The 26,238-nt window shown below is 53.4% G+C and overlaps 1 protein-coding gene across 1 annotated transcript; it reads left to right on the top strand.

Annotated features, from left to right (window-relative positions):
- Positions 1 to 1,437: 1,437 nt before the first annotated feature.
- On the top strand, positions 1,438 to 25,230 carry LOC116953396 (NADP-dependent malic enzyme-like). Its single transcript, XM_032973564.2, has 13 exons — positions 1,438 to 3,077; positions 5,161 to 5,310; positions 6,053 to 6,128; positions 7,935 to 8,096; positions 9,690 to 9,793; positions 10,008 to 10,117; positions 11,580 to 11,677; positions 17,886 to 17,999; positions 18,400 to 18,505; positions 20,608 to 20,750; positions 21,630 to 21,803; positions 22,143 to 22,241; positions 22,742 to 25,230. Exons 1-13 carry the CDS (start codon positions 2,833 to 2,835, stop codon positions 22,901 to 22,903), a joined length of 1,743 nt encoding a protein of 580 aa, XP_032829455.2. The 5' UTR covers positions 1,438 to 2,832; the 3' UTR covers positions 22,904 to 25,230.
- The last annotated feature ends 1,008 nt before the right edge of the window (positions 25,231 to 26,238 follow it).

Raw genomic sequence — 26,238 nt, 5'->3', positions numbered from 1 at the left:
GGCACAGGTTCAGCGCTTGCTGTTGATTCAATAACATGACGGCGACGATGGTGACGATCATCATCATCGTAAATAGCGGCCACTTGCAACACGACGCTTCCACGCAGTATTAACGCACTGTCGGAGAGAGAACGATAGAGGCGAGGAAGGTGGCCGTGGAGGGGAAACGTTCGGCCAGCAGCCTGGGCATCTTCCGCGCTCTGGTCGGAGCCAGGGAGTGTGGGCCGGAGTTCCGCCATGCGCGGCTGACCCACGCCGTGCCGGCCTTCAAGGAGCAGTGGGCGCTGGAGGAGGCCGTGTGCTCGGTGGCAGATGACGGTAGAGAGCTCTGTGCATGCAGATTGTGAGCTACCCGTCGGAGGCCGTTTGACTGTGAGGAGGGCTGGGTGCAGATGCAGCACTTGTCGTAGTTAAAAAAAAATAAGAGAGCGAGAAAAAGAGCGAGAGAGAGAAAGCGAGAGAGAGAGAACGACATGGAGTAGGAAGAGAGGGGGTAGAGAGAGAGAGGGGGGGCAGAGGGGGGGGGAGTAGAGAGAGAGGGGGGTAGAGAGAGAGAGAGGGAAGGGGTAAGGAGAGCAGAGCGAGAAATATTTTGTTAAATCTTTCTTTAAAAAAGGGTGGGGGGGGGGGTTTACATAAAGCAAAGCATAAAAAACGAAATGATGAACGAAGCAAATACACCGAGCATCTTCTTGTTTCCTCTGATCGTTAAAAAAAGAACGAGAGTGAGAGAGAGAGCGAGAAAGAGCGACTCGGAGGTGAGTGGAGGAACCACAAGCGAGCGGAGGAGGCAGCAGCCAGGCGGTGAGCCGACACTACCAACAATTTCCCGAGCTCTGCGGCCCTCTATTAATAGTGAGATGTTATCGACCAATGAACGGCTGTTCTATACACGTGGGGTGAAACCAGAGCCCCCGAAGAAAAATCACTTGGGGGGGGGGGGGTGGAGACACTCTATCCCGTACGGATGGAAGAGATGGGTTTCACCTTTAGCGTACCGCCGTGTTCTCCTGGCGAGCGAGGGTGTTCTTCACCGCGCACACGGGGAAGGGAGTAGGAACGGATGGAGATTAGTCTGCACTTTGGTGTGCCACCTTTCCCTGACCAGCCAGGGGCATGGGGGGCAGCCCCTCGATGTTCACGGGCGGAAGGGGAGTTTCACGACATCGAGAAGGCCCACTGAACTATGCAGCCCTATCTTTTATTGTCAGAAGCGACCTGGGCCACGCAAATAATAGCTCGGCCAAAAAAAAACAAGCGGGCGATCGCGTGGAAGTTGGCAGCAGCCAGATGATACTCTGCTGCGGCGATCCACCAACCCTCGCTGATGCCTCCACAGGAGCTGGACAGCCACGTGCAGCAGCGTTGCCGCCACCACCACCACCACCACCTCTCTGTATACAATTCCTCCTGGGCACACATCATCCCGGGGGCAGGGGGGGTCAGGGTCATAACGCGAAGCCTCACGGAGCGCCGCGTGTCAGCGTTTAGCACTCGGTGATAAATGCAAATAAAGGAGGCTAAAGTATTTTTTTTTGTTTTACGAGGAGCACGTTGTTTTGCACGGGCTCAGCTGGTTTTCGGCAAAAAGCGCTGATGCACCCCCCCCTTCCCTCTGCACTCTGATGCCTTCCCCTCGCTCATCTCTCAGCAGCTTTACATCGCGATAAAGGAAGTTGCTGATCTTTGGAATATAACGCTGTGATTGCTCTTAAAAAAAAAAACACGCGCACGTGCATTTTCGTGCGTAGGCCCGTATGTTAATCCACTCTCTGGATGGAGGTTACACCCCAACGCCACGTCGGTCGGATTGGTTATTTTGACCGGCCGTTCTTCACCGTGCTGATCACCGCTCAAGTAATGCGTGGCAAAAGCTCGAGAGAATCAGAATCAGAGCATGTATTGATACTGGAGGAATCCGATGAACTGATGAAGCTCTTTTTTTTTCACAGATGTCCACTCGGGACGGGTCATTTCGCTCCTTTGCAAAGAGGGCCCATGGCAACCACACAGAGCCACTGCCCAAATAACCTTGCGCCTAATAAGTACAGGGCCTCCTCTACCTACGAACGAGTTAGGTTCCAGAGGTCTGTTCGTAAGTCGATTCGTTCGTAAGTTCAACTTTACTCCTGCCGTTTCCAAACACGTTGTATGACATGTACGCTAAACACGGGAAATGGCTTTAAAGGTCCTGTAGGTGTAGATGCCACTCGTTCTTCATGTTCTGCAGATGTAGATGCCATTGGCTCTTCATGTTCTGCAGATCTAGATACAGTACCACCCCCAACATCTATTGCGCGGTGGTTGAACTTACGACTCTTGGTCCGAACAGCTGCAACTGGACACACGGACAGGTTTGTTCATATCTCTGAAAGTTCGTAAGTCGGATGTTCGTAAGTAGTGGAGTCCCTGTGGTCGCGTCTGCGTTTCCGCTAAAGCCGCAGTGGAATTCCCTCCCTCCCATAGTCTCTTTGTATTTACTTTTTTCTACTTTCCCGCAAGCCCTCTTAATCAACCTCGCTCAGATTCAAGGATCGCGTTAACGACCCACTGTCAGGGTACTGTTTGCGTGCACGGTGAACTTCTTTCGCACCGCCTCTTTTAATTAGTTGCTGTTTGTTGCTGGCCGCTCCACGTTTTGGGGCCTATGGGTACTGCGCTCAGCAACTGTGTGTGGTTAATACAGACGTGATTCCTTGTAAAAGATTTCAGTTTGGTGTTTTAACATCTTAACACCTGTTTTGTTGCCAGAGAAAAAAGGGGAAAGCCTATTCTCATATTTTGGTACTGGCAAAAGAGGTCCCATGACACACATATATTCACAAAGCCAAAATGGTCAAATGTAGGACCGCCCCCTGCTCACCAAATCCTCTTGCACCTCTCACCTCCGCTCAGCACTACATCCTCCTCCTCGCCCTCGTCCCTCTCGTGTCCACCCACCAGGGCATGGCGTTCACGCTGGAGGAGCGGCTCCAGCTGGGGATCCACGGCCTGCTGCCGCCGTGCTTCCTCTCGCAGGACGTGCAGGCGTACCGCGTGATGCGCAACTTCGAGGCACGCTCCAGCGACCTGGACAAGTACGGTGACGACACGCGACAACACGTGACGGCACGCAACGACACGTGACGACACACGACAACACGTGACGACACACGACAACACGTGACGGCACGCGACGACACGTGACGACACACGACAACACGTGACAACACGTGACGACACACGACGACACGTGACGACACACGACGACACGCAACAACACGTGACGACACGCGACAACACGTGACGACACACGACAACACGTGATGACACACGACGACACGTGACGACACGCGACAACACGTGACGACACGCGACAACACGTGACGACACACGACGACACGTGACGACACGCGACAACACGTGACGACACGCGACAACACACGACGACACGTGACGACACGCGACGACACGCCACAACACGTGACGACACACGACGACACGCGACGACACGTGACGACACGCGACAACACATGACAACACGTGACGACACGTGACGACACACGACAACACGTGACGACACACGACGACACGCGACAACACGTGACGACACACGACAACACGTGACGACAGGCGACGACACGCGACAACACACGACGACACGCGACAACACGTGACGACACGCGACAACACGTGACGACACACGACAACACGTGACGACACGCGACGACACGTGACGACACGTGACGACACGCGACGACACGTGACGACACACAACGACACACGACAACACGTGACGGCACGCGACGACACGTGACGACACACGACAACACGTGACGACACGCGACGACACGTGACGACACGCGACAACACACGACGACACGCGACAACACGTGACGACACGCCAACACGTGACGACACGCGACGACACGCAACGACACACGACAACACGCGACAACACTTGACGACACGCGATGATACACGACAACACGCTACGACACACAATGACACGTGATGATACACGAGAACACGCGATGATACACGACAACACGCTACGACACAATGACACGTGATGATACACGAGAACACGTGATGATACACGACGACACGCGATGATACACGACGACACGTGACGACACACAATGACACGTGATGATACACGAGAACACGTGACGACACACAATGACACGTGACGACGCGACGACACACAACGGCGCTGGGCTGTGGTGGTGGTGGCGGCCGCGGCACTTAGGCGCAGGCAAAGTCTAGGCAAAGGCGTGTGGGCGCCAAGTGGCTCAAGGGGAATCGGATCCGTGTGTCGGCTCGAACCCGGACCCTCAATGTGGGAACGTCAGAGAGCTCGCGACGAGGATGAGAATCGAGCGACGGCAATGAGGCAGCGCTCACCGCTCGGTCGTCCGCAGCGTGCCGAGCCGCCGGCGGTAGAGATTCCACGTTCCTGTGACGGGGGTGGCTGGGGTCTATCCATTGGACAGCCACTGCTGACTTCCCCACAAAGCGGTGTGCAGTTTATTGGCCCCCCCAGAGGGATGATGGGGCTGAGTCAACATCCCCCCGCCCCCCCCCGCACCTACAACCAGGGTTTGAACATGCAAGCTTCCCAATTGCTCCTGCCGCGAGAGGTACAACCCAGGTTGTACAACCCAGGTTGTACCTCTCGCAGTCCCAGCGACCTGGGTTCGCTGCCCCTGCCGCGGCAGTTCGCATCCGGCGACGGGAGCGAGGGAGGGAGCGAGGAAGGGAGCGAGCGGGGGAGGGAGCGAGCGGGGGAGGGAGTGGGGGAGCAAATTAAAAAAGAGAGAGCGAGAGAGTGAGCGAGAGAGAGCGAAATGGAGTAGGAAGAGAGGGGGCAGAGAGAGAGGGGGGCAGAGAGGGAGGTAGAGAGAGAGGAGGGGCAGAGAGGGGGGTAGAGAGAGAGGGAAGGGGTAAGGAGAGCAGAAAAAAATAGAAAAAAATATTTTCTTGGGTCTTTCATTTAAAAGGGGGGGGGGGGGGGTTACATAAAGCAAATCATAAAAAAACGAAATGATGAACGGAGCAAAGTGCCGACTACACCGAGCATCTTCTTCTTTCCTCTGATCGTAAAAAAAAGAGAGGGAGCGAGCGAGGGAGCGGGGAAGGTTCAACTCAGCCCCGAGCGGCCCCTTGCCGCCCGTACAGGTACATCCTGCTGATGACGCTGCAGGACCGCAACGAGAAGCTCTTCTACCGCGTGCTCACCTCCGACGTAGAGCGCTTCCTGCCCATCGTCTACACCCCCACCGTGGGGCTCGCCTGCCAGCAGTACGGCATCGCCTTCCGGCGGCCCAGGTCAGCCACGTCAGCCCACGTCGGCCCACGTCACAAAGACAAAGTTGTGCCCCGCCCCGTACAGCCTTAGCAGAGACCGAGTGGTCCTGCTCTGGTGGATTCCTTCACTATTCTGGCAAATCGCCCGATGATGCTGGTTTGATGTGATGGATTTGCTCTCCAACACACCGGTGGGCTGAAGTAGTTAACACGCCGCACTGGTTACCTTTTAAGGCTGAGTCGACCTCGGGAAGGGTCCAGGGCCAGTCCAGGTAATCATCACCGGTGTTGGCCGTGAGCGGAAATCGAACTCGAGTCGCCAGGCTCGTAGTGCGACGCGCTTACCGTTTACGCTGCCGCTCCCCACGCTTGCACACGAAGACAAAGATCCCCCATACGACCTTAACAGGCTGTTGGGGCAAGCGCTGTTAGCAAGCAGCACTTATGAAGGCCGGCAACGGCACTAGAAGGGGGGTGGGTGGCCAGCACCGCGCCCGGCCACCTTTGTCTCCCCTAGCGGCGATGTTTACACACCGCACCGGGTACTCATTTTAGACTGAGTTGACCTCGAGGAGGGCCCAGGACCGGTTCAGATAATCGTCACCGGTGTTGGCCCTGAGCAGGAATCGAACTCGGGTCGCCTCCCCTGCTCTCTCGCTCTCTCATGCAAACGCCCCCTCCGTGGATAAAGTCGCAACGCCACCCGTGCAGGAATCGAACCCTAACCCCGCAAACCCCCCCCCCCCCCCCCCTTGGCTTGCAGGGGCTTGTTTATCACCATTCACGACCGCGGTCACATCTCCACCATCCTCAACTCCTGGCCCCAGCAGGACATCCGGGTAAGAGCAGCCCTGTCACGTGACATTTTTAGAGTCGGTGGGCTGTGGCGTTTGGGGGGGGGGTGGGGGTGCATTGGGTGGGGAGGGGCAGGGGGAGGGGGTAGGCGAGTGGGGGGGGGGGGGCAGGGGGTGGGGGGACTCAGTCCAGAATAAACTTCGCATTCGAGGTCCAAACATCGCACCTCCTGGCTTTGACCTCCCTCCTCCTCCCCGGAGACCCTCCTTGAACATCGACGATCAGCAGGCCAATGCGCCACATCCCCTTCGTGAATGGAAAGTTAAAGAGGCAAGAAGCAGGATTGCGGTGGTGGCCATGCAACCAAAACTGTGGACGGTGCAGTAAACCCTCAGAGACACACGGAGACGCGTAGAGACGCGTCGAGATATTTGGAGACCTATGGAGATACACAGAGACCCATAGAGATACATAGATGCCTGTCGAGATCCATTAAGGTACAAGCGACACAGGAGTGGCCATGCAACCCATGAGACAGAGACCGACATTGCGTGTACCGTGTGTATGTTGAACTTCTTTCGCGCTGTCCGTAGCCAGCGGTGCCAGTCGGAGGTGCGAGGGAAGTTGCGGTCTGCGCTAAATTCAATGACGGCGGAGGAGGAAACGCCGACACGAACCCTCTGTCTCGTCGTGGCGAGCAACAGCGGTAGCAGATTCCTCGACATTGGCATCGAGCTCCTGAGCCACATCGCTGCTGCAGCCATTGGAAGCTGACGTGACCGGTCATGTGAACGTCATGTCAACGTGACTTTATCGAAAGAACCAAGAATATGGTAGCACGGCGTTTACAAGTCGTGGCATTATTATTGCTGCCACTGATTAACGCGTGGTAGTAACATCGCGTTATTTATAAACGTGTCGTAACCCTCCACCACCCGACACGGCCAATCAGCAAAAAAAGTGTCACGTTGACAAAAGACAAAATAGTTCACTACTTTAGCCCACCGGTGTGTTGAAGAGTGAATCCACAACATTTACAATTTTTGAGTAGTACCACGTTTCGCTGGTAATTATATCCCCAGCATCATCGGGCGATTCGCCAGAATGGTGAAGCCCTCCACTTGCTCCCGGTCTTAAATAGAGCAGCAGGAGGGTGACGTCATCATTTAACTCATATCAGGTGCAATGATTTGAGGCGGAGGGGGGTGGGAATTGTAATTGTACAATAGATTGGTGAGAAGTCAATTGTTATGATTAGTAATGAGTTGTGGATCTAACCCAAAAACGTTTATTATGAATAATATTGGTCGCGAAAGCCTACGTGTTAAACGTAGTAGTACGCTTTCGCGACCAATATCATCCATAATACAGGTTGTTTTTTGGGTTTGGTCGCGTAAATATAAATGTGTCGTTAAGCCTGCCACCACCCGACACGGCCACTAGGCAAGGTTTGTCACCCAAGTAAAAGCATACCAACTAGTTACTATAATAATAGGGTTTTTTCCCCTTTTTTCTGGCAACAAAACTGAAACCTTTTTACAAGGATTCATGTCTGCATTAACCACAATACCTGCAGTCAAAATACAAACAAAAAACATTCTATGATAATATATGCATTGTCCTTGAAACTGATTGGTCCACACCAAGGGACCGCTTTCTTTTGTAAAAAAAAGGTTTCAGTTTTGTTGCCAGAAAATAGGGGAAAAAACCTTATTATTACATTTTGGTACTGGTAAAGGAGGTCTAATGAACTAGTTACTAGTTCGTTATTACTACTGCTACTACAACTGCTACCGTCATTGGAAGTGATTTTAATCGACGACATCGATTGCTCCGCGCGGTGCTGCCAGGCGATCGTGGTGACGGACGGTGAACGGATCCTGGGTCTGGGCGACTTGGGCAGCTATGGGATGGGCATCCCCGTGGGCAAGCTGGCACTCTACACAGCATGCGGGGGAGTGCGGCCACAGCACTGCTTGCCCGTCATGCTGGACGTGGGCACAGACAACCAGGCGAGCCACAGCGACAACAACAAACAACAACAACAACAACAACCCAAACTCATCAGAATCAGAATATGCGGTTATACTGGAGGAATCCGATGAGCTGTAAAGCTCTTTTTTGACATGTGTGCAGTAGGGGCGGGTAAGAACGTTACAACAAACAGTACAAAAAAACACGCTGGGCGTGCAAAGTACAAGAAAGGTAATCAAATGAACCAAACGTATACGGGTAAAATAAACCATCCGCATCCTACCAGGCAAAGCCCACTGAGGTGTTCACTTCTATGTCAGAAGTGATCTGGCCACAAATGATAGCTTAACAAAGTGGCACAGCATTTTGACATTTATAGCAGCAAAATTATCAACCAAACAAATTTGTTTACTTTACCAGGTAAGGCCCATTAAGCTCTCGCTCTTTTTCAGAAGCGACCGGGCTATAGTGGCTTATATTCAAGTGGAAATGTGATAGCAGCCAAATACTCTAAAACGCGCGATGTCAATTCTAAATGTGGAGGGAAAAACCGGAGGACCCGGAGAAAAATCCACGCGAACACGGGAAGAACTCGCAAACTCCAAATATACAGCAGGCGCCAGGGTCGGGATCTATACCACGAGCTGCTGCGTACCAGGCGAGGGAGTAAACATCTCCTAGCCATCCTGGCACCCCAGCTCACAGTAATAACGGGCGACCTTTCGTAGGCAGTGGTCTCCGAGCGCGGATTGACACAAGGAGGAAACGCACCCACGCGCCCGCTCATTCGCATGGCCGCTCGTCCGCTCGCTCGTTCGCTCGTTCACCCGCTCACCCGCTCGCTCACCTGCACGCCCGCTCACCCGCTTGCCCGCACGCCCGCTCACCCGCTCGCTCGTCACTTACCTGCTCATTCGCTCGTTTACCCACTCGCCTGCTCAATCACTCGGTCATGACGTCACTCACCTGCCTCTCTATTCACTCACCTAGTTGCTCATGTAAACTTGTAACGTGGCAGTGTTACAAGGTGGCATTTTTTCTTATTAATAATTATTATAAGAGGTCAGTCCTGGGAAAACCAAGGACACGTGGCAACCCTGCTGCTGGTTGCTGCTGCTGCTGGTTGGTGGCGCTGGTTGTTGCTGTTGTTGTTGCTGCTGCTGGTTGATGCTGGTTGGTCCTAGTTGTTGCTGCTGCTGGTTACTGCTGTTGTTGCTGCTGCTGGTTGTTGCTGCTGTTTGTTGTTGCTGCTGTTTGTTGCTGGTTGGTCCTGGTTGTTGTTGCTGCTGCTGGTTGTTGCTGTTGTTGTTGTTGCTGCTGGTTGCTGTTGCTGGTTGGTCCTGGTTGTTGCTGTTGCTGGTTACTGCTGTTGTTGCTGCTGTTGTTGTTGTTGCTGCTGTTGTTGTTGTTGCTGCTTCTGGTTGTTGCTGTTGTTGTTGCTGCTGTTGGTTGCTGTTGCTGGTTGGTCCTGGTTGTTGCTGCTGCTGGTTGTTGTTGTTGTTGCTGCTACTGGTTGTTGCTGCTCTTGTTGCTGCTGTTGTTGTTGCTGCTGTTTGTTGCTGCTGCTGGTTACTGCTGTTGGTTTCTGCTGCTGATTGCCGCTGGTTGCTGGGTGGCGGGCGATGTCCCAGGCGCTGCTGGACGACCCGCTCTACATCGGACTGCGGCACCAGCGAGTCCGCGGGGCCGACTACGATGCCCTCGTCGGCGAGTTCATGGAGGCGGCGACGCAACGGTGAGCAGCCCCCCCCCACCCCCCCACCCCCCCCCCACCCCCCACCCCCCCCACCCCCCCACCCCCCCCCACCCCCCCCCACCCCCCCCAGAATGAACACTTTCAGATGCTCCCCCCAAACGCTGCTATGCTGACGGAACCATCAGAAACCCTCATCCTGCTGCTGCTGCTCGTGTGTCTCTCTCTCTGTCTCTCTCTGTCTCTCTGGTCGAAGGTACGGCATGAACTGCCTCATCCAGTTCGAGGACTTCGCCAACTCCAACGCGTTCCGCCTGCTCAACAAGTACCGCCACAAGTACTGCACCTTCAACGACGACATCCAGGGTGAGTCGCGGACGTCTCCTGGGATGTGTGTGGGCGTTGTTGTTGTTGTGTGGGCGTTGTTGTCGTTGTTGTTGTGTGTGTGTGTGCGCGTCTGCCCTGCGTGCGTGCGTGCGAGTGTGTGCGGTAGTGTAGTGGTTAGCGCTACGCTGCGCTACGAGCCTGGCGACCCGGGTTCCATTCCCGCTCATGGCCATCACCAGTGACGATTATCTGAACCGGTCCTGGGCCTCCCCTAGGTCGACCCAGCCTCAAATGGGTACCTGGTGCGGTGTGTAAGGATCGCCACTGGGGAGACAAAGGCGGCCGGGCGTGGTGTTGGCAACCCACCCCCTCGTGTGCCGTGCCGGCCTTAATAGGTGCTCGCTAACAGCACTTGCCCCTACAGCCTGTTAAGGCTATACGGGGATCTTTGTCTTTTATCTGTAGGGGAGCGGTGGTGCAGCGGTTAGCCGCGCTTCCCTACGAGCCTGGCGACACGAGTTCGATTCCTGCTCACAGCCAACACCGGTGATGATTATCTGAACCGGACCGGGGCATCTCCTAGGGTAACTCAGCCTTAAATGAGTCCCTGGTGCAGTGTGTAGTAAACATCGCCACTGGGGAGACAAAGGCGGACGAATGTGGCGCTGGCCACCCACCCCCTCGTGTGCCATTCCGGCCTTAATAGGTGCTCGCTAACAGCACTTGCCCGAACAGTTTGTTAAGACTACAGTGAGGGAAAAAGTATTTGATCCCCTGCTGATTTTGTACGTTTGCCCACTGACAAAGAAATGATCAGTCTATAATTTTAATGGTAGGTTTATTTGAACAGTGAGAGACAGAATAACAACAAAAAAATCCAGAAAAACGCATGTCAAAAATGTTATAAATTGATTTGCATTTTAATGAGGGAAATTAGTATTTGACCTCTCTGCAAAACATGACTTCGTACTTGGTGGCAAAACCCTTGTTGGCAATCACAGAGGTCAGACGTTTCTTGAAGTTGGCAACCAGGTTTGCACACATCTCAGGAGGGATTTTGTCCCACTCCTCTTTGCAGATCTACTCCAAGTCATTACGGTTTCGAGGCTGACGTTTGGCAACTCGAACCTTCAGCTCCCTCCACAGATTTTCTATGGGATTAAGGTCTGGAGACTGGCTAGGCCACTCCAGGACCTTAATGTGCTTCTTCTTGAGCCAATAATAAAATATAGTTATATATTTTATTATTTTATTGTTTCCCCGTGACTTTACCGAAAGAGCTAAGAATATAACCGTAAAACAATTTAGATTAAAGTTATCAGGCTAACTCTGTACTACACCAAACAACCACGGCTAAACCAAAACGTTTTCAAAATCCACCCACCCACGCGCTCATGTGTCCGATGCCGGCCTTCGCGGGCGGCGACTTGCTCGCTCCACTTGCCCCGACGGTCTGTTTTCACGAGGCTACGCGGGTCACCTTCGCCTTTGCGTGACGCAGGCACGGCGGCGGTGGCCGTGGCGGGCCTGCTGTCGGCCCTGAGGATCACGGAGACTCGCCTCTCCAGCAACACCTTCGTGTTCCAGGGCGCCGGAGAGGTAACTGCTCAAGGTCACCCCTAACGCTGCCGCTCCCCACAGCACCTCGAGGTTCAGCCGTGACGCCTCAACTCGCCTGTCACATCTCACCGCGGTGGCTATGAGATGTTGTTAACTAGCTCGCCTGGTGTGCAGGAGGTCGTGGGTTCCATCCCGACCCTGATGCCCGCTGTATATTTGGAGTTTGTGGCTATCTCTCCTCGTGGTTGGGAGAGATGTTAACTACCTCGCCCGGTGTGCAGGAGGTCGTGGGTTCCATCCCGACCCTGGAGTTTGCGTCTCTCTCACACCCCGTGGTCGCGTGGATTTTTCTCCGTGTCTTACAGTTTTTATCTCCACATTTAGAATCAACATCACGCGTCTGAGAGTATTTTGGCTGCTGTACATTTCCGCGTGAGAAGCCACTTCGCCGAGCTATCATTTGCGATAGCCAGGTCGCTTCTGAAAAATAAATCGCTTGCTATCGTTATTCATGGTTCGAATCAAGCGGCTTGCCCCGATTAATACCGCGGCGTGTATTAAACCGTCGGTGTACGGCGACTTAACCGCGGCGCCGTCAAACCATCATTTAACTGGACACCTGTGAAAAAAGAGCTTCATGGCTCCTCGGATTCCTACAGCATAAATACATTTTTTTGTATTGTTACAGCAATGAAAGTTTAGTGACGTATATACAGTCCCAACGCCGTGAGCGCCAGCTATTGAGAGATCAGTGGAACTGTGCGTGTCAAAGCCTCTCTCTGGCACCAGAGGATGTGACAGGCGAGGTGAACCAGAGAGGGCACGTGACGAGGAGAGGATAACGAGGGGGCACCGACAGGTGACGAGAAATGACAGCTGGTGTAAAGCTCCAGAACCTTCTGGGACGTTATGTAGTTACCCTGTTGGGGTCTAGCTAGGTAGTTACCCTGTTGGGGTCTAGTTAGGTAGTTACCCTGTTGGGGTCTAGCTAGGTAGTTACCATGTTGGGGTCTAGCTAGGTAGTTACCCTGTTGGGGTCTATCTAGGTAGTTACCCTGTTGGGGTCTAGTTAGGTAGTTACCCTGTTGGGGTCTAGCTAGGTAGTTACCCTGTTGGGGTCTAGCTAGGTAGTTACCCTGTTGGGGTCTAGCTAGGTAGTTACCCTGTTGGGGTCTAGCTAGGTAGTTACCCTGTTGGGGTCTAGCTAGGTAGTTACCCTGTTGGGGTCTAGTTAGGTAGTTACCCTGTTGGGGTCTCGCTAGGTAGTTACCATGTTGGGGTCTCGCTAGGTAGTTACCCTGTTGAGGTCTAGTTATGTAGTTACCCTGTTGGGGTCTCGCTAGGTAGTTACCCTGTTGGGGTCTAGCTAGGTAGTTACCCTGTTGGGGTCTAGTTAGGTAGTTACCCTGTTGGGGTCTAGCAAGGTAGTTACCCTGTTGTGGTCTAGCTAGGTAGTTACCCTGTTGGGGTCTAGCTAGGTAGTTACCCTGTTGGGGTCTAGCTAGGTAGTTACCCTGTTGGGGTCTAGCTAGGTAGTTACCCTGTTGGGGTCTAGCTAGGTAGTTACCCTGTTGGGGTCTAGCTAGGTAGTTACCCTGTTGGGGTCTAGCTAGGTAGTTACCCTGTTGGGGTCTCGCTAGGTAGTTACCCTGTTGGGGTCTAGCTAGGTAGTTACCCTGTTGGGGTCTAGCTAGGTAGTTACCCTGTTGGGTCTCGCTAGGTAGTTACCCCGTTGGGGTCTAGCTAGGTAGTTACCATGTTGGGGTCTAGCTAGGTAGTTACCCTGTTGGGGTCTAGCTAGGTAGTTACCCTGTTGGGGTCTAGCTAGGTAGTTACCCTGTTGGGGTCTAGCTAGGTAGTTACCCTGTTGGGGTCTATCTAGGTAGTTACCCTGTTGGGGTCTAGCTAGGTAGTTACCCTGTTGGGGTCTATCTAGGTAGTTACCCTGTTGGGCTCTAGCTAACGTGTTGTTACATTAAGTAGTAGCCCTGTTGGGGCCGAGTAATCAACGTGTAGCCTCTCAGTTAAAGTTTATATATTATTTCATTTCTAACTACGTGACGTTACTGAAAGAACCATAGAAGATAAAATAACATAGTTGACGCCATTAGGGTGGAGCCAATGTGAGCGCGGTACCGATCGTCGCCACTGGAGGTCACTGGCTGCACAAGTCATCACTGAGCCTCACGTTCACAAGAAGCTGTGCGGGCTGCCAGTCTGGGAAGTTTGGTGATCTAAGGTCGTGATCTAAGCGTGGCTTCTTCCACTCCAGCGCTGTCCTCCAGACAGTCTCGTCCCTTCACCTGATGAAGGCCGCTTGTGTTGTGGCCGAAACGTCGTGATTTTTTGTTATTTTATTTTCACCTACGTGACTTTACCCAATAGAACCAAAGAGTATGGATCCTAGCAGTCACGAAAGCTTTAACTCAAGTTTGGTGAAGTTTAACCATGGTGAGAACTCGAGAGACCGGGACGAGTCTCGTCAGCAAGAGTGAACCCGGGGTCACACTGAACTTGCTTAAGCGTTCACGTAAAAAATGCAACAGTTGAGTTGAACTCGCAGAGCGAGAGAGAGAGAAAGAGAGCGATAGAGAGACAGAGGAGAAAGCGATAGAGAGAGGGGAGATATAGAGATAAGAGAGAGATAGAGAGTGCAAGGGTAGAGAGACTTTTGACTTTTAAACAACTTTTATTGCCGCCAGCAGCAAAAGCACTGGAGGCGAAATCGATATGAAATACACAAAGTCACCAGCAACACAAATGAAAATAAACGTTACAGATCCACGCGCTGTGGCGCTAAAAAGCACCGCGCACAACACGAAAGAAAAGTCACGTGGTTGTTGTGGTGGTCATCGTGCACGCCACGGTGACGAGCGAGTGCTTCAGAAGGTGAACACGAGGAGGGTGCCGTCCACGCTAATACAGAGAGGGGTTTTTCCGGCTCCCCAGCGTTCGAAGATGACGTGCACATCACCGACATGTGTGTGGTACATGGCGTGCTCCAGCCGGAGCCGCGCCTTAAGCAGGCCTCTGCGAGAGAGAGAGAGAGTATGCGCAATACAATGGACTGCATGAACACCACTGTAACAGTGCACACTGAATCCTATAAATATAGCCAACACTGGCATTCTCAGAAAATAATTGTGTGCGGTAAGAATTTGAAATGACTCAATTATCGTTCAAATATTGTATTTTTTTAGCAATAAAATGTCTTTGTGGGTGTAAAAAAAAGAGAGGAGAGAGCGATAGAGAGAGAGGAGAGAGTGAGAGAGAGGAGAGAGAGGAGAGAGCGATAGAGAGAGTGAGAGATGAGAGAGCAATACAGAGAGACAGGAGAGACTGCGAGAGTGAGAGAGTGAGAGGAGAGAGACAGGAGAGAGACAGGGTTGTAAAAACATTCCGTGACACATCACGGAAGGGAGAGGAATAATATTTAACAATCGTGGAAGAGGGGGAGCCCTCGATGTGAATGAACCATGTTGAGCGGTGAAGACAGTGGGGGAGGACGAGGGAGATGTTAACTACCTCGCCTGGTATACAGGAGGTCGTCGTTTCGTCCAGACCCTAACGCCCGCTGTATATTTGTAGTTTGCGTGTTTCTCTCCCCGTGGTCGCGTGGATTTTTCTCCGGGTCCTCCGGTTTTTTCCCTCCACATTCACAAACAACGTGCGTTTGGAGCAGTTGGCTACGATAAATTTCCACACCATAAGCCACTTTGTTGAGCTATCATATGTGGCCTGGTCGCTTCTGATTTTCAGCTCGATAGCTCCGGTTTCATAGTTTAGCTGTAAACTTCTACACGGGGGGGCAGGGGGGCGCACTCAGATCAGAATCTTTACGTAGATTGCAGGAGGAATCCGATGAGCTATGAAGCTGTTCTTCATCACAGATGTCCAGCATGGGAAAAGAGGGCCCTAACGCCATCCAGGCTGAGCCACTGCCCATGGCTAGGCGCCGGCCTGGGGTCGCGTTATGACTCCCCACGTGGAATTGTGACCCCCCCCCCCCATCCCTCCACCATGACCCCCGTATATAACATTTCTAAAGTTCCGTTTGAGAGGAAGTGAAGGGTGTGCTTTCAAGTGTGTTGAAATGAGACGTGTGGCGTACAGGAGGGTGCCTCTATGAACAAGGCATGGCCATTGTTATCACCGGTGGGGGTTGCTAAGTGCACCAGCGACTACAACAAACTCAATTTTTTTTTATTTCACCAGGCAAGGGATCACTGAGCTATACATCGCTCTGTTTTTTTTATCCCAGAAGCCACCTGGCTATCACAAATGAAAGCCCAACGAAGTGGCTTTTCGTCGCGTGGAAAATTTAAAGCAGCCAAATACTCTGAACGCGCGAAGTTGATTCCCAATTATGAAGGAATAACCCGGTGGACCCGGGGCAAAATCCACACGACCATCGATCGAGAGACACGCAAACTACAAATATACAGCAGCCGCCAGGGTCGGGATCGAACTCACCCCGAATGACTGCCTGTGTATTTAACGGTAGTTGTAGTAGTAGTAATAACTAACTAGTAACTAATTGGCATGTTTGGCTTAGGTGACAAACCTTACTAAGTGGCCATGTCGGGTGGTGGCAGGTTTAACGACACATTAATATATTTACACGATCTAACCCCCCCAAAAAAACCTCTTATGGATAATATTGGTGACGAAAGGCTACTACTACTACGTGTTAAACAGTCATAATTCTACAGGGTTTTTTTATTGGTGTTAGAGCACGTAAATATATAAATGTGTCGTTAAAACCCGCCACCACCCGACACGGCCAATTGGCAAGGTTTGCCCGCTTGTCTGTGCCCACGTCCAGCATGACGGGCTCCCCCGGAGGGCTGTGCGGGGTGCCAGCTTGCCCACGGGGGATGCCCAATCCCGTAGCTGCCCAGGTCGCCCAGACGGATTCCGATCCGCCGGAAAAGTCTCCGACGGGAACTTGGCCGAGGGCCTGGCCATTGTCGCCGCACGTTGGAAAGTGTTCGCATGAGCTCCCAAGGTGTGCCCGTGGGATTATTATTATTATTGTTCATAATAAAGGTTGTTGGTTTAGATCGCGTTATTTTTAAACGTGTCGTAACCCTCCCATCACCCGACACGGCCAATCAGTAAAAAAATGTGTCACTGACAAAAGACAAATAAATTTTGATTTAAAGCTTTCGTGACTGCAGGGATTCATATTCTTGGTTCTTTCGGGAAAGTCACGTAGAAAGGAAACAATAAAATAATAAAAATATAAAACAATAAAATTATCACGACGTTTCGACTGCAACACAAGCAATCATCATCATCAGGTGTGAAAACCACAGCATTTTTTTTCTTGGTGGCTGTGGTTGTGGTGGTTGTGATGACGGTTGTGGTGGTTGTGATGGCAGTAATTGTTGTGGTTGTGGTGACAGGGATCCTCGTGGTGAATTTTTTTTCTTGCTGTGGTTTTCACACCTGATGATGATTGCTTGTGTTGCAGTCGAAACGTCGTGAGAATTGTATTGTTTTATATTTGTATTATTTTATTGCTTCCCTTCTACGTGACTTTACCGAAAGAACCAAGAATATAAAAGACAAATAGTTCACTACTTTAGCCCACCGGTGTGTTGAAGAGTGAATCCACAACATTTACCATTTTTTTGAGTACGACGTTTCGCTGGTAATTACATCCAGCATCATCGGGCAATTTGCCAGAACAGTGATCTAACCAAAAAACGTTTATTATGAATAACATTGGTCCCGAAAGCCTACGTGTTAAATTATTATTGTTCTTCTTTGGTTATTTCGGTAAAGTCACGTAGAATGAGAATAAAGTAATAAATTGATAAAATAAAATAATACAATAAAATTCTCACGACGTTTCGGCCACAACACAAGCGGCCTTCATCAGGTGAAGGGACGAGACTGTCTGGAGGACAGCGCTGGAGCGAAAAAGCCACGCTCAGATCGCGACCTTTAAGCTGTGTGAGAAGAAACAATGCGCCTTGACAAAGGAATTAGCGATCTGAGCGTGGCTTTTTCGCTCCAGCGCTGTCCTCCAGACAGTCTCGTCCCTTCACCTGATGAAGGCCGCTTGTGTTGTGGCCGAAACGTCGTGAGAATTTTATTGTGTTATTTTATTTTATCAATTTATTATTTTATTCTCATTCTACGTGACTTTAACGAAAGAACCAAAGAAGATGAATCCTTGCAGTCACGAAAGCTTTAAATCGAAAATTATTATTGTTGTTGTTGTTTGCGTTCCCCGCAGGCTGCCATGGGCATCGCGCACCTGCTCGTGATGGCCATGCAGAAGGAGGGCACCGCGCGGGAGGAAGCGCTCGAGAGGATTTGGATGGTCGACTCCAAGGGGCTCATCGTCAAGGTCCGTCCAGAGTCGTTGTTATTGCTACGACTATTATTTTGTATTGTGGTGGCGGTGGTGGCTGTGGTTGTGGTGGTTGTGGATGACAGTAATTGTTGTGGTTGTGGTGACGGTGATCCTTGTGGTAGTGGTTGTGGTGGTGATGGTTGTGATGACAGTAATCGTTGTGGTGGTATTGGTGGATGTGGATGACAGTAATTGTTGTGGTTGTGGTGACGGTGATCCTTGTGGTGGTCGTTGTGGTGGTGATGGTTGTGATGACAGTAATCGTTGTGGTTTTTGGTGGTGGTTGTGCATGAAAGTAATCGTTGTGGTGGTGGTGGTTAGAGATGACGCTAATCGTTGTGGTTGTAGTGGTGGTGGCTGTGGATGACAGCAATCGTTGTGGTGGGTGGTACAGGGCAGGTCGAATCTGAACCACGAGAAGGAGGTGTTTGCCCGCGACCACGCGCCGCTGCCATCGCTGGAGGAGGTGGTGCGCACCGTCAAACCCACGGCTCTCATCGGTACCCCCCCCATTGCCCCCCCCCACGCCACCCCCACACCCCAAGAAAACACAACAACAACAACAACACGCAACACGTGCCTCTCTCCCGCTATACAAGCAACAGCAGCAATTGAAAAATAAAAACAGATCAACGCCCAAACGGGAATTTAACTCTAAAAACTTTCGGATTCGCGAGCCGCGGTTCCATCGCTCGGCACGCCCCGGGCCGACGAGGCTCCCTGCCCCCCCCCCACCCCCCCCCCCCCCCCCCCGCGTGCGCTGCGAGCGTGGAAACTCACAATATGAAAGTTTTTTCTTTAGATAAAGTTATAATGGGTCAGGAAACGTTTTCGGGAATCGTTGCCACGATCGTTTCGTTTCGTTTCGAAACCACTGACGCGGTCCACCGGTCGGTGCGAAGTCGCCGTGCGCCGCCGTGGCCGCCGCAGCGAATCGTCGTCGGGGCGAGGGAAGAGCGGACGGAGCTACCCAGCTCCGTCCGCCCGGCGTCTCCGCGTTTCGGCCGAGAAGGGTCCCACGGGCCGATTCGATCTACCAGGGCGACGGCGCCCGGCGGCGTTTTGTTTCGGGCGAGAGAACCCGGGACGGGTTTCGATCTTCCGCTGGGCCTTTAGTCGGCAGAGTCAGGGCGCTTGCCAGGAGCTGTCGTCCAGGGTGACCAGGAGAACGAGGGGACAATCGTTTGACTTGATTTGAAGCTTTCGTGACTGCAGGAATTCACACGCTTTGGTTCTCTCGGTAAAGTCACGTAGAAAGAAAAATAAATGAAATAATCGAAAGCGACGTTTCGATTGCAGCACAAGCGGTCGTCATCAGGTTGAGAGAGAGAGACAACACTCTCTCTCTGCTTGTGTGTCTGTCTGCGTGTCTCTCCGCGGCTGTGTTTTGTCTCTCTCTCAAATTTAGTTCTACCTGATGACGACTGCGTGCGTTGCGATCGAAACGTCGTACTCTATCGTTTAATTTACTTTCGTTCTACGCGACTTCACCGAAAGAACCAAGGCGTAATCGTTTTACCATCTTTTTTTAAATTTTACCAGGTAAGGCGCCACTGAGCTGTGTGGCTCTTTTTCAGAAGCGGCCCGGCCGCAGGTGACAGCTCGTCGAAGTGGCTCATCGCGTGGAAATGCACGGGAGCCAAATACTCTGAACGCCTGACGTTGACTCTGAATATTTTACAGGCGTCAGGGTCGGCATCGAACCCACGACCTCCTGCATATGGAGGCGAGGTCGTTCACATCTCCTAGCCGCCGCGGTGCCCACGTGGAGTAGCGCGCGGTGGCACAAGCCGCGGACGTTCCCGATGGAAACTTCGCCACTGTCATCACGAGGATAACCGCTGCCGGAATATTAATTCGGAAAAAAAAAAGACAATCGGATTCTCAGCCCAAACGCAAACACAGCAAACGGGGGGGGGGGGGGGGTGGGGGTGGGGTGGGGGTCCCAGCGAGCCGCCGTCGCAGCTGCGGGCTACGCATCAAGAGACGTGCGGCGGTGACACGCGGCAAGCGTGCGAGCGGACGCTCGGTCGCACTTGCAAAAGACAACAACGCCGGCGGCGGCGGCGGGGGCCAGAGGCTTTTAATAGCCGCTCTGGTTCCGGCGCGACATTAACGCTTGTGCACACGGCCTGGTGCGCTCGTCCGTGCGTGCGTGGTCTTGGCCCACCCACTCCCCTCGTTGTGCCATGTCGACTTTCGTAGGTGCGACTCACGAACGGCACTTGCCCCTAACGTCTGCGAAGGTTACGGGGGTATCTTTGTCTTCGTCTTGTACCCGTGTGTGTGTGTGTGTGTAGTGGGGAGCGGTGGTGCAGCGGTTAGCGCGCTGCGCTATCAATTCCGCGACCCGAATTCGATTCCCGCTCACGGCCAACACCGTTGACGATTATCTGAACTGGTGCTGGGCCTACCCCAGGTCCACTCAGACTCGAATAAGCACTGGGGAGACAAAGACGGCCGGGCCTGGTGCTGGCCACCCAGCCCCTCGTGTGCCGTTCCGGCCTTCGCAGGTGCGACTCGCTAACAGCACTTGCCCCAACATTCTGCTAAGGATACACGGGGGGGGGGGGGGTGGGATCTTTGTCCTTGTGCATTCCAGGCGTGGCAGCAGTGGGGGGGGCCTTCACCGACCGCATCCTGAGCGACATGGCCACGTTCAACGAGCGCCCCATCATCCTGGCGCTCAGCAATCCCACCAGCAAGGCAGAGTGCACGGCGGAGCAGTGCTACCGCGTCACCGAGGTGCCGGCCCCCTCGCCCCCTTCGCCCCCCACGCCCCCCACGCCATGCTGGCTTTCACAGGCGCTCGCTTAACAGCATTGTCTTTGGTAGTGGGTGGCTACCCTGCCTGTGATCCAGCGCTGTGGAGGTAGCAGCGGGGGTTGGTGGATCACAGCCGAGGTGGAGCCGTACCCCCTGGCGTGGCCAGGAGAAGGCGGCGCGGCACAAATGTGGACCCCACCTGGTCCGGCTGTATGGGATCGAGCGTTGCCCCCTCGCACGCGCGGGTTTCCTCCACGTGCTCCGGTCACCTCCCACGTGCACAAACGCTCGTTAATGGAGTTGGCCAAACACCCCAATCCTGGGGCTGCAAACATATTAATATTTCGAGGACTGCAGAACCCGGGCAATTGTTGGTGCTGCTAGCTCACCGCCTGGCTGCTGCCTCCCAGCTTTGCCTGTGCGATGCAGTTCATTCGACGCAAATACATACAACAAAACTTGTTATTAATATCGTTGAGCTCTTGAGGTCTTAAGATTGCTACAACACAGAGGCGGATCTTGAAACTTCCCCACGGGAAGTGGTGGGGGGCGGTCCATTTTACAATCGGGGCCCTATGCATTAATCGTAAAACAAAATTGTTTGTCTCTGATTAATAGACATACTCACGTGGTGGGAGTCTCCCCGCTGCATCTCTCTCTCTGTCGGCTGAGTCACCCCTTCAAAAGTAACTTCTTAGCTCTGGACTTTACTCGGGAAATTCTCTCTCTCTCTCACCGTATCTCTCCCCATGCATCTCTCTCTTTCCCCATGTCTCTCCCCATGCCTCTCTCTCTCTCCTCTGAGTGTCTCTCACCGTGCCTCTCCCCATGCATCTCGCTCCCCGTGCGTGCCCGCAGGGCCGAGGCGTGTTCGCGAGCGGCTCCCCATTCGCGGCCGTCTCCCTGCCCAGCGGCCGCATGCTGCACCCGGGCCAGGGGAACAACGCCTACGTGTTCCCGGGGCTGGCGCTGGGCGTGATCGCGGCGCGCCTGCGGCACATCACCGACGAGGCCTTCCTCGCCACCGCCGAGGTGACGCCGCACGGCACGCCACGCGCACTCACGGCACGCACACGCACGGCACGCGCACACCACGCGCGGCATGGCATGCCACGCACACACGGCGTACGCACACACATGCACGCGCACACACACGCACGCTCACACGTGCGCACGCACACACACACATCGCCCGTTTAGCCTTAACAGACCGTTGAGGCAAGTGCTGTTAACGGAATCGGAAGAAAAACTGATGACGGACACGTACATGCACGTCATCGGAACGGGAAAAGGGTTAACTGCGCTTCACCACTGCCGATGCAGCAGCAGCAGCGGCGGCGGCGGCGACTGCCACAATCATTTGTCTCGCAGATGATCGCTGGGGAGGTGACGGACGCGCATCTGGCAGAGGGACGTCTCTACCCACCGCTCAGCTCCATCAGGGATATCTCCTTCAAGATCGCGGTGAAGGTACGGCGAGCGAGTACCGGGGGGCGATTGTGCACCCACAGCGCGCTGCCCCAGGCTGCGTGGGCCCAGGCCACGCTGGCCCGGGCCATGTGGCCCCAGGCCATGTGGCCCCAGGCCAAGTTGGCCCGGGCCATGTGGCCCCAGGCCAAGTTGGCCCAGGCTGCGTGGGCCCAGGCGACCTGGGCCAGCGCGGCTATGTGGTCAGACGTAGGACAACATCGTGTGTGTACTGTGTGTTTGCCGTGTGTGCTATTCGGCACGCAGCTGTCTCCTCGAGCGGTGCATTATGCGTCGGGTGACCCACAATGCACCGCAAAACAGTTTTACTTTCCCCGGTCCCTCTTTCTTCCGTAAATCATCTACCGCCTCGCAAAGCGAGGGAAGCCTGTACACATTTCTCCTTTCTCCCACTGTCTCACTCTCTCTGCCTTCTCCCCGTCTCTCACTTCCCTGTCCCCTTCCCCGTCATCGTCGTCGTCCCTCCCTCTCTCCGCCACCAGATTGTAGAGCAGGCGTACGCGAGCGGCATGGCGAGCCTCTACCCAGAGCCGCAGGACAAGGAGGCGCTGGTTCGATCCCACGTCTACAGCCCCGACTACGACTCCTTCGTCCCCGACTGCTACACGTGGCCGGCGGCCTACAGCAAGACGCAGACAGTGTGACGCGAGTGTCGGGGGCGGTGCCGAGAAGGGCGACGGCCTCGGGGGCGCGGGGGGGGGGATGGGGAAGTCACCTGAGGTCATCGTCCATCCCGTCGGGGTCACTTGATTTCGGCCCATCGAGCTGACTGAACCTAAACTAAAGTTTTTTTCAATTTGACCAGGTAAGGAAGGCTCACTGAGTTACATGGTAGCTCTTTTGCAGAAGCGACCTGGCTATCGCAGATGATAGCGCAGCCGAAGTGGCTCATCGTCGCGTGGACATTTGCGAGCAGCCAAATACTCGAAAACGCGTGGTAACGTTGATTCTAAACGTGGAGGTGGAAACACCGAAGGACCCGGAGAAAAATCCACGCGGCCACAAGGGAGAGAGAGAGAGAGAGACACTCAAACTCCAAATATACAGCAGCAGCAGCAGCAGACGTCAGGGTCAGGATCGAACCCACGGACCTCCTGCATACCAAGCGAGGTGGTTAACATCTCGTCACCGCGAGTTGCAGGAGACAATGTCGTTGCAGGAGACATTGTCTCCTGCAACTCGGAAGATGGCGCCATTCGTCTTCGTCACTGTAGTCTCCCTCCCCGTCGTTTTTACTGCTTCTGTCGAATTACGTGGCGATTCTGCTGCTGCGCTGGCAGCGGTGCACAAGCACAACTAACAGCAACGACTCGCCACGTTGATCAATAACGCTGCGTGGCCTTCAAATAAACGAAAACAAATATATATAGCAGGCGACATTTAGGGGGAAATGACCCTCATGTGCTATGAAGGAGGCCACAGTGTTACGAACGAACGTGTTGCGTTTTCTGTTTTGTTTCACCTTCTCTTCAGAGGTTTATTCAGGGCGTTCATCGACAAATGATTGTAATGCATGGGGAATATTTACGTCTATCTGTCGTCCAACCTTCCGTCTGCTACCCGGGGTAGCCTGACGCTCTTAACAACCCCAACTAAACGAAGGCTCCCTTAAGCGACTGGCTTGCCAACTTGTTCCCGTTGTGCTCTCAGTGTTGTGTTGTTATTATTATTATTGTCGTGAGACAAGAGAGTAGCTTGAATTTTTGGAGCGCTTGCGGCGAGCAGTACACCAGCGCACCACCTTGCATGCTGCAAACCCGGCATCCTGAGTTCGAAATCCCCCTTACGGCCAACACCAGCGACCATTATCTGAAGCAGTCCTGGGCCCTCCCCTAAGTCGAATCAGCCTCAGTGCGGTGTGTAAACGTCGCCATTAGGGAGACAAAGGCGGCGTGGTGCTGGCCACCCATCCCCTCGTGTGTCGTGCCGGCCTCCATAGTTGTTCGCTAACAGCACTTGCCCCAAAAGTCTGTTGCGGCTATACGGGGTGGGGGGGGGGGGGGGATCTTTGTCTTCGCTTAATTTCAGCCTTGGTCTGTCCGTTTCGGTTCCCCAGACGAAGTAGGTCTGCGCCCGGCACACCAAATCCAGGATCTTGCTCGTCGGTGGCCCCTGGCTACGACTAGTCACGTGCTCCCCACCTGCAGCCTGGCAGCGACCTGGAATGTCCTTGAGTAAGAAGTGAATCCCTGTCTCTCGTCCCACGATGAGAGAACAAGAGGGGCAGGGGGAACACAGCTTCAATATATTATCGTTTTATATTAACCAGCAGCCCGCATTTCCTTTGGACGTGACCATCCGTCCTTCCAGCCAGCCAGCCAGCCAGTAAAACTTTTGCCTCTGATATGAAAGCGTGGTTAGCATATGCCATGAATTTAAGTGGGATACATGGCCGGGGTGGAAGGAGGAGGGTGGGTGGGGGCGGGGGGGTTGAGGCGTGACGTCAGCGCTCGAGGTGTGTGCGCTGTGCGGCGTCACTGCCGCGCACGCGCACTTGCGTGCCAGCCAGGCAGGAAGCCAGCCAGCCAGCAAATCTTGTTTTTTTTTCATAAAAAATATAGTGTGATTCATTCTCTTGTTCTCATGGGGAAAATAAAATTGGCGATGACGTAAAAATTGTTAACACATTTATTAATTCAAGGGAATGCACATTTATTAATGAATGTGCAAGCACATTTCTCTGTGAAGCATATTTTCGTTGCTAGTTTTGTGCCGGTCTCCCGGTTGACGTCCAAACGATCTGCCGTGGCGTCTCGACGTGTTGTTTTTTTTGGTTCGTCAGGGCGGTCGTCGCACGCGACCGTAACCGCGAGTGAGAGGTTCGCGAGGGCCTCTTGCCAACGACGACAACAACGACTCGGGCGTGCGGTGCGCTGCTCCCGATCGAGGCGAACGCCGGTCCCCCCCCGTTGGTCTCTTTCTTACCATCGCACCGGAGACCTTCAATAAAACGTAACCAGTTGGATTCCCACGCGCACGCGCCTGCGTGTGTGTGTGTACGTATGTGTGTGTGTGTGTACGTGTGTGTGTACGTGTGTGTGTGTGTGTACGTGTGTGTGTGTACGTGTGTGTGTGTACGTGTGTGTGTGTGTTTAACAGTGTGCCGGGAAAGGTCCTGGCAAGGATTATTCAGCATCGCCTTGCCAGGCACGCTGAGGAGAGGCTTGCGGAGCCCCAATGCGGTGTCAGGAGAGGGCGGTCCTGCACAGCTGCCATATTTTCTGTCCGTCTGCTACAGCAGAGGTGTAGGGAATTCCAACAAGACCTACATATCTGCTTTATTGACCTGGTCAAGGCCTATGATACCATCAGTAGGCCTGGGCTCTGGGTCGTTCTTCGTGCTTTTGGAGTACCTGACCCTCTGCTCACGATCATTAAGGACCTTCATGATGGTGAGCGGGCCCGGGTAAAACTACGTGGCCGGGAGTCAGAGCCATTCCCTGTACACCTTGGGGTGCGACAAGGATGTCCTCTGGCTCCCACATTATTTAACATCTATTTTGACCACGTAGTTCGAGAAGCCTGCAATAGCTGTACCGGGGGAATCTCCATATGGTACAGATATAATGGGAGGCTGATCGATGCCCGGGTGCGGTCAAGGGATGGCTCCCTATTGCTCAACCACGTTATGTATGCTGATGATTTGGTAATAGCTGCTCAGTCAGAGGAGGAGTTGGAGACGCTGCTATTGAGACTGGAGCGTGCCACTAAGAGGTGGGGCCTTACCATCAGCCCACCAAAACTAAGCACCTGCCTGGGTATTTTGTACCATCGGACACTCCACCCCCACAACTCCCAATCGGTGATGGGGCAGTTGTGGAGAGAGTGGAGAGTTTCCCATACCTGGGCAGTGTGCTTATGACTGGCTCCAGTTTAACAGCAGAGGTCTCACTGCGAATCAGTCGAGCGGCAATATCTTTTCATCGGTTGCGTAATGCTGTGTGGAAGCTACCTGGTCTGTCGCTCCGCACTAAGCTTC

This window comes from Petromyzon marinus, chromosome 51, assembly GCF_048934315.1.
Source record: "Petromyzon marinus isolate PM22_M1 ecotype Great Lakes invasive population chromosome 51, UKy_Petmar_22M1.pri1.0, whole genome shotgun sequence".
NCBI classification, from domain to species: domain Eukaryota; kingdom Metazoa; phylum Chordata; class Hyperoartia; order Petromyzontiformes; family Petromyzontidae; genus Petromyzon; species Petromyzon marinus.
Note: the sequence above shows the minus strand (reverse complement) of the source record. Positions and strands in the feature narration are given on the sequence as shown.

Excerpts from the sequence above, each read along its gene's own strand:
- LOC116953396 (XM_032973564.2), top strand. The coding sequence starts at position 2,833 with ATGGTCAAATGTAGGACCGCCCCCTGCTCACCAAATCCTCTTGCACCT. Across the intron at positions 3,078-5,160 it reads CGCTCCAGCGACCTGGACAA|GTACATCCTGCTGATGACGC; the intron begins GTACGGTGACGA and ends CCGCCCGTACAG. Across the intron at positions 11,678-17,885 it reads TGTTCCAGGGCGCCGGAGAG|GCTGCCATGGGCATCGCGCA; the intron begins GTAACTGCTCAA and ends CGTTCCCCGCAG.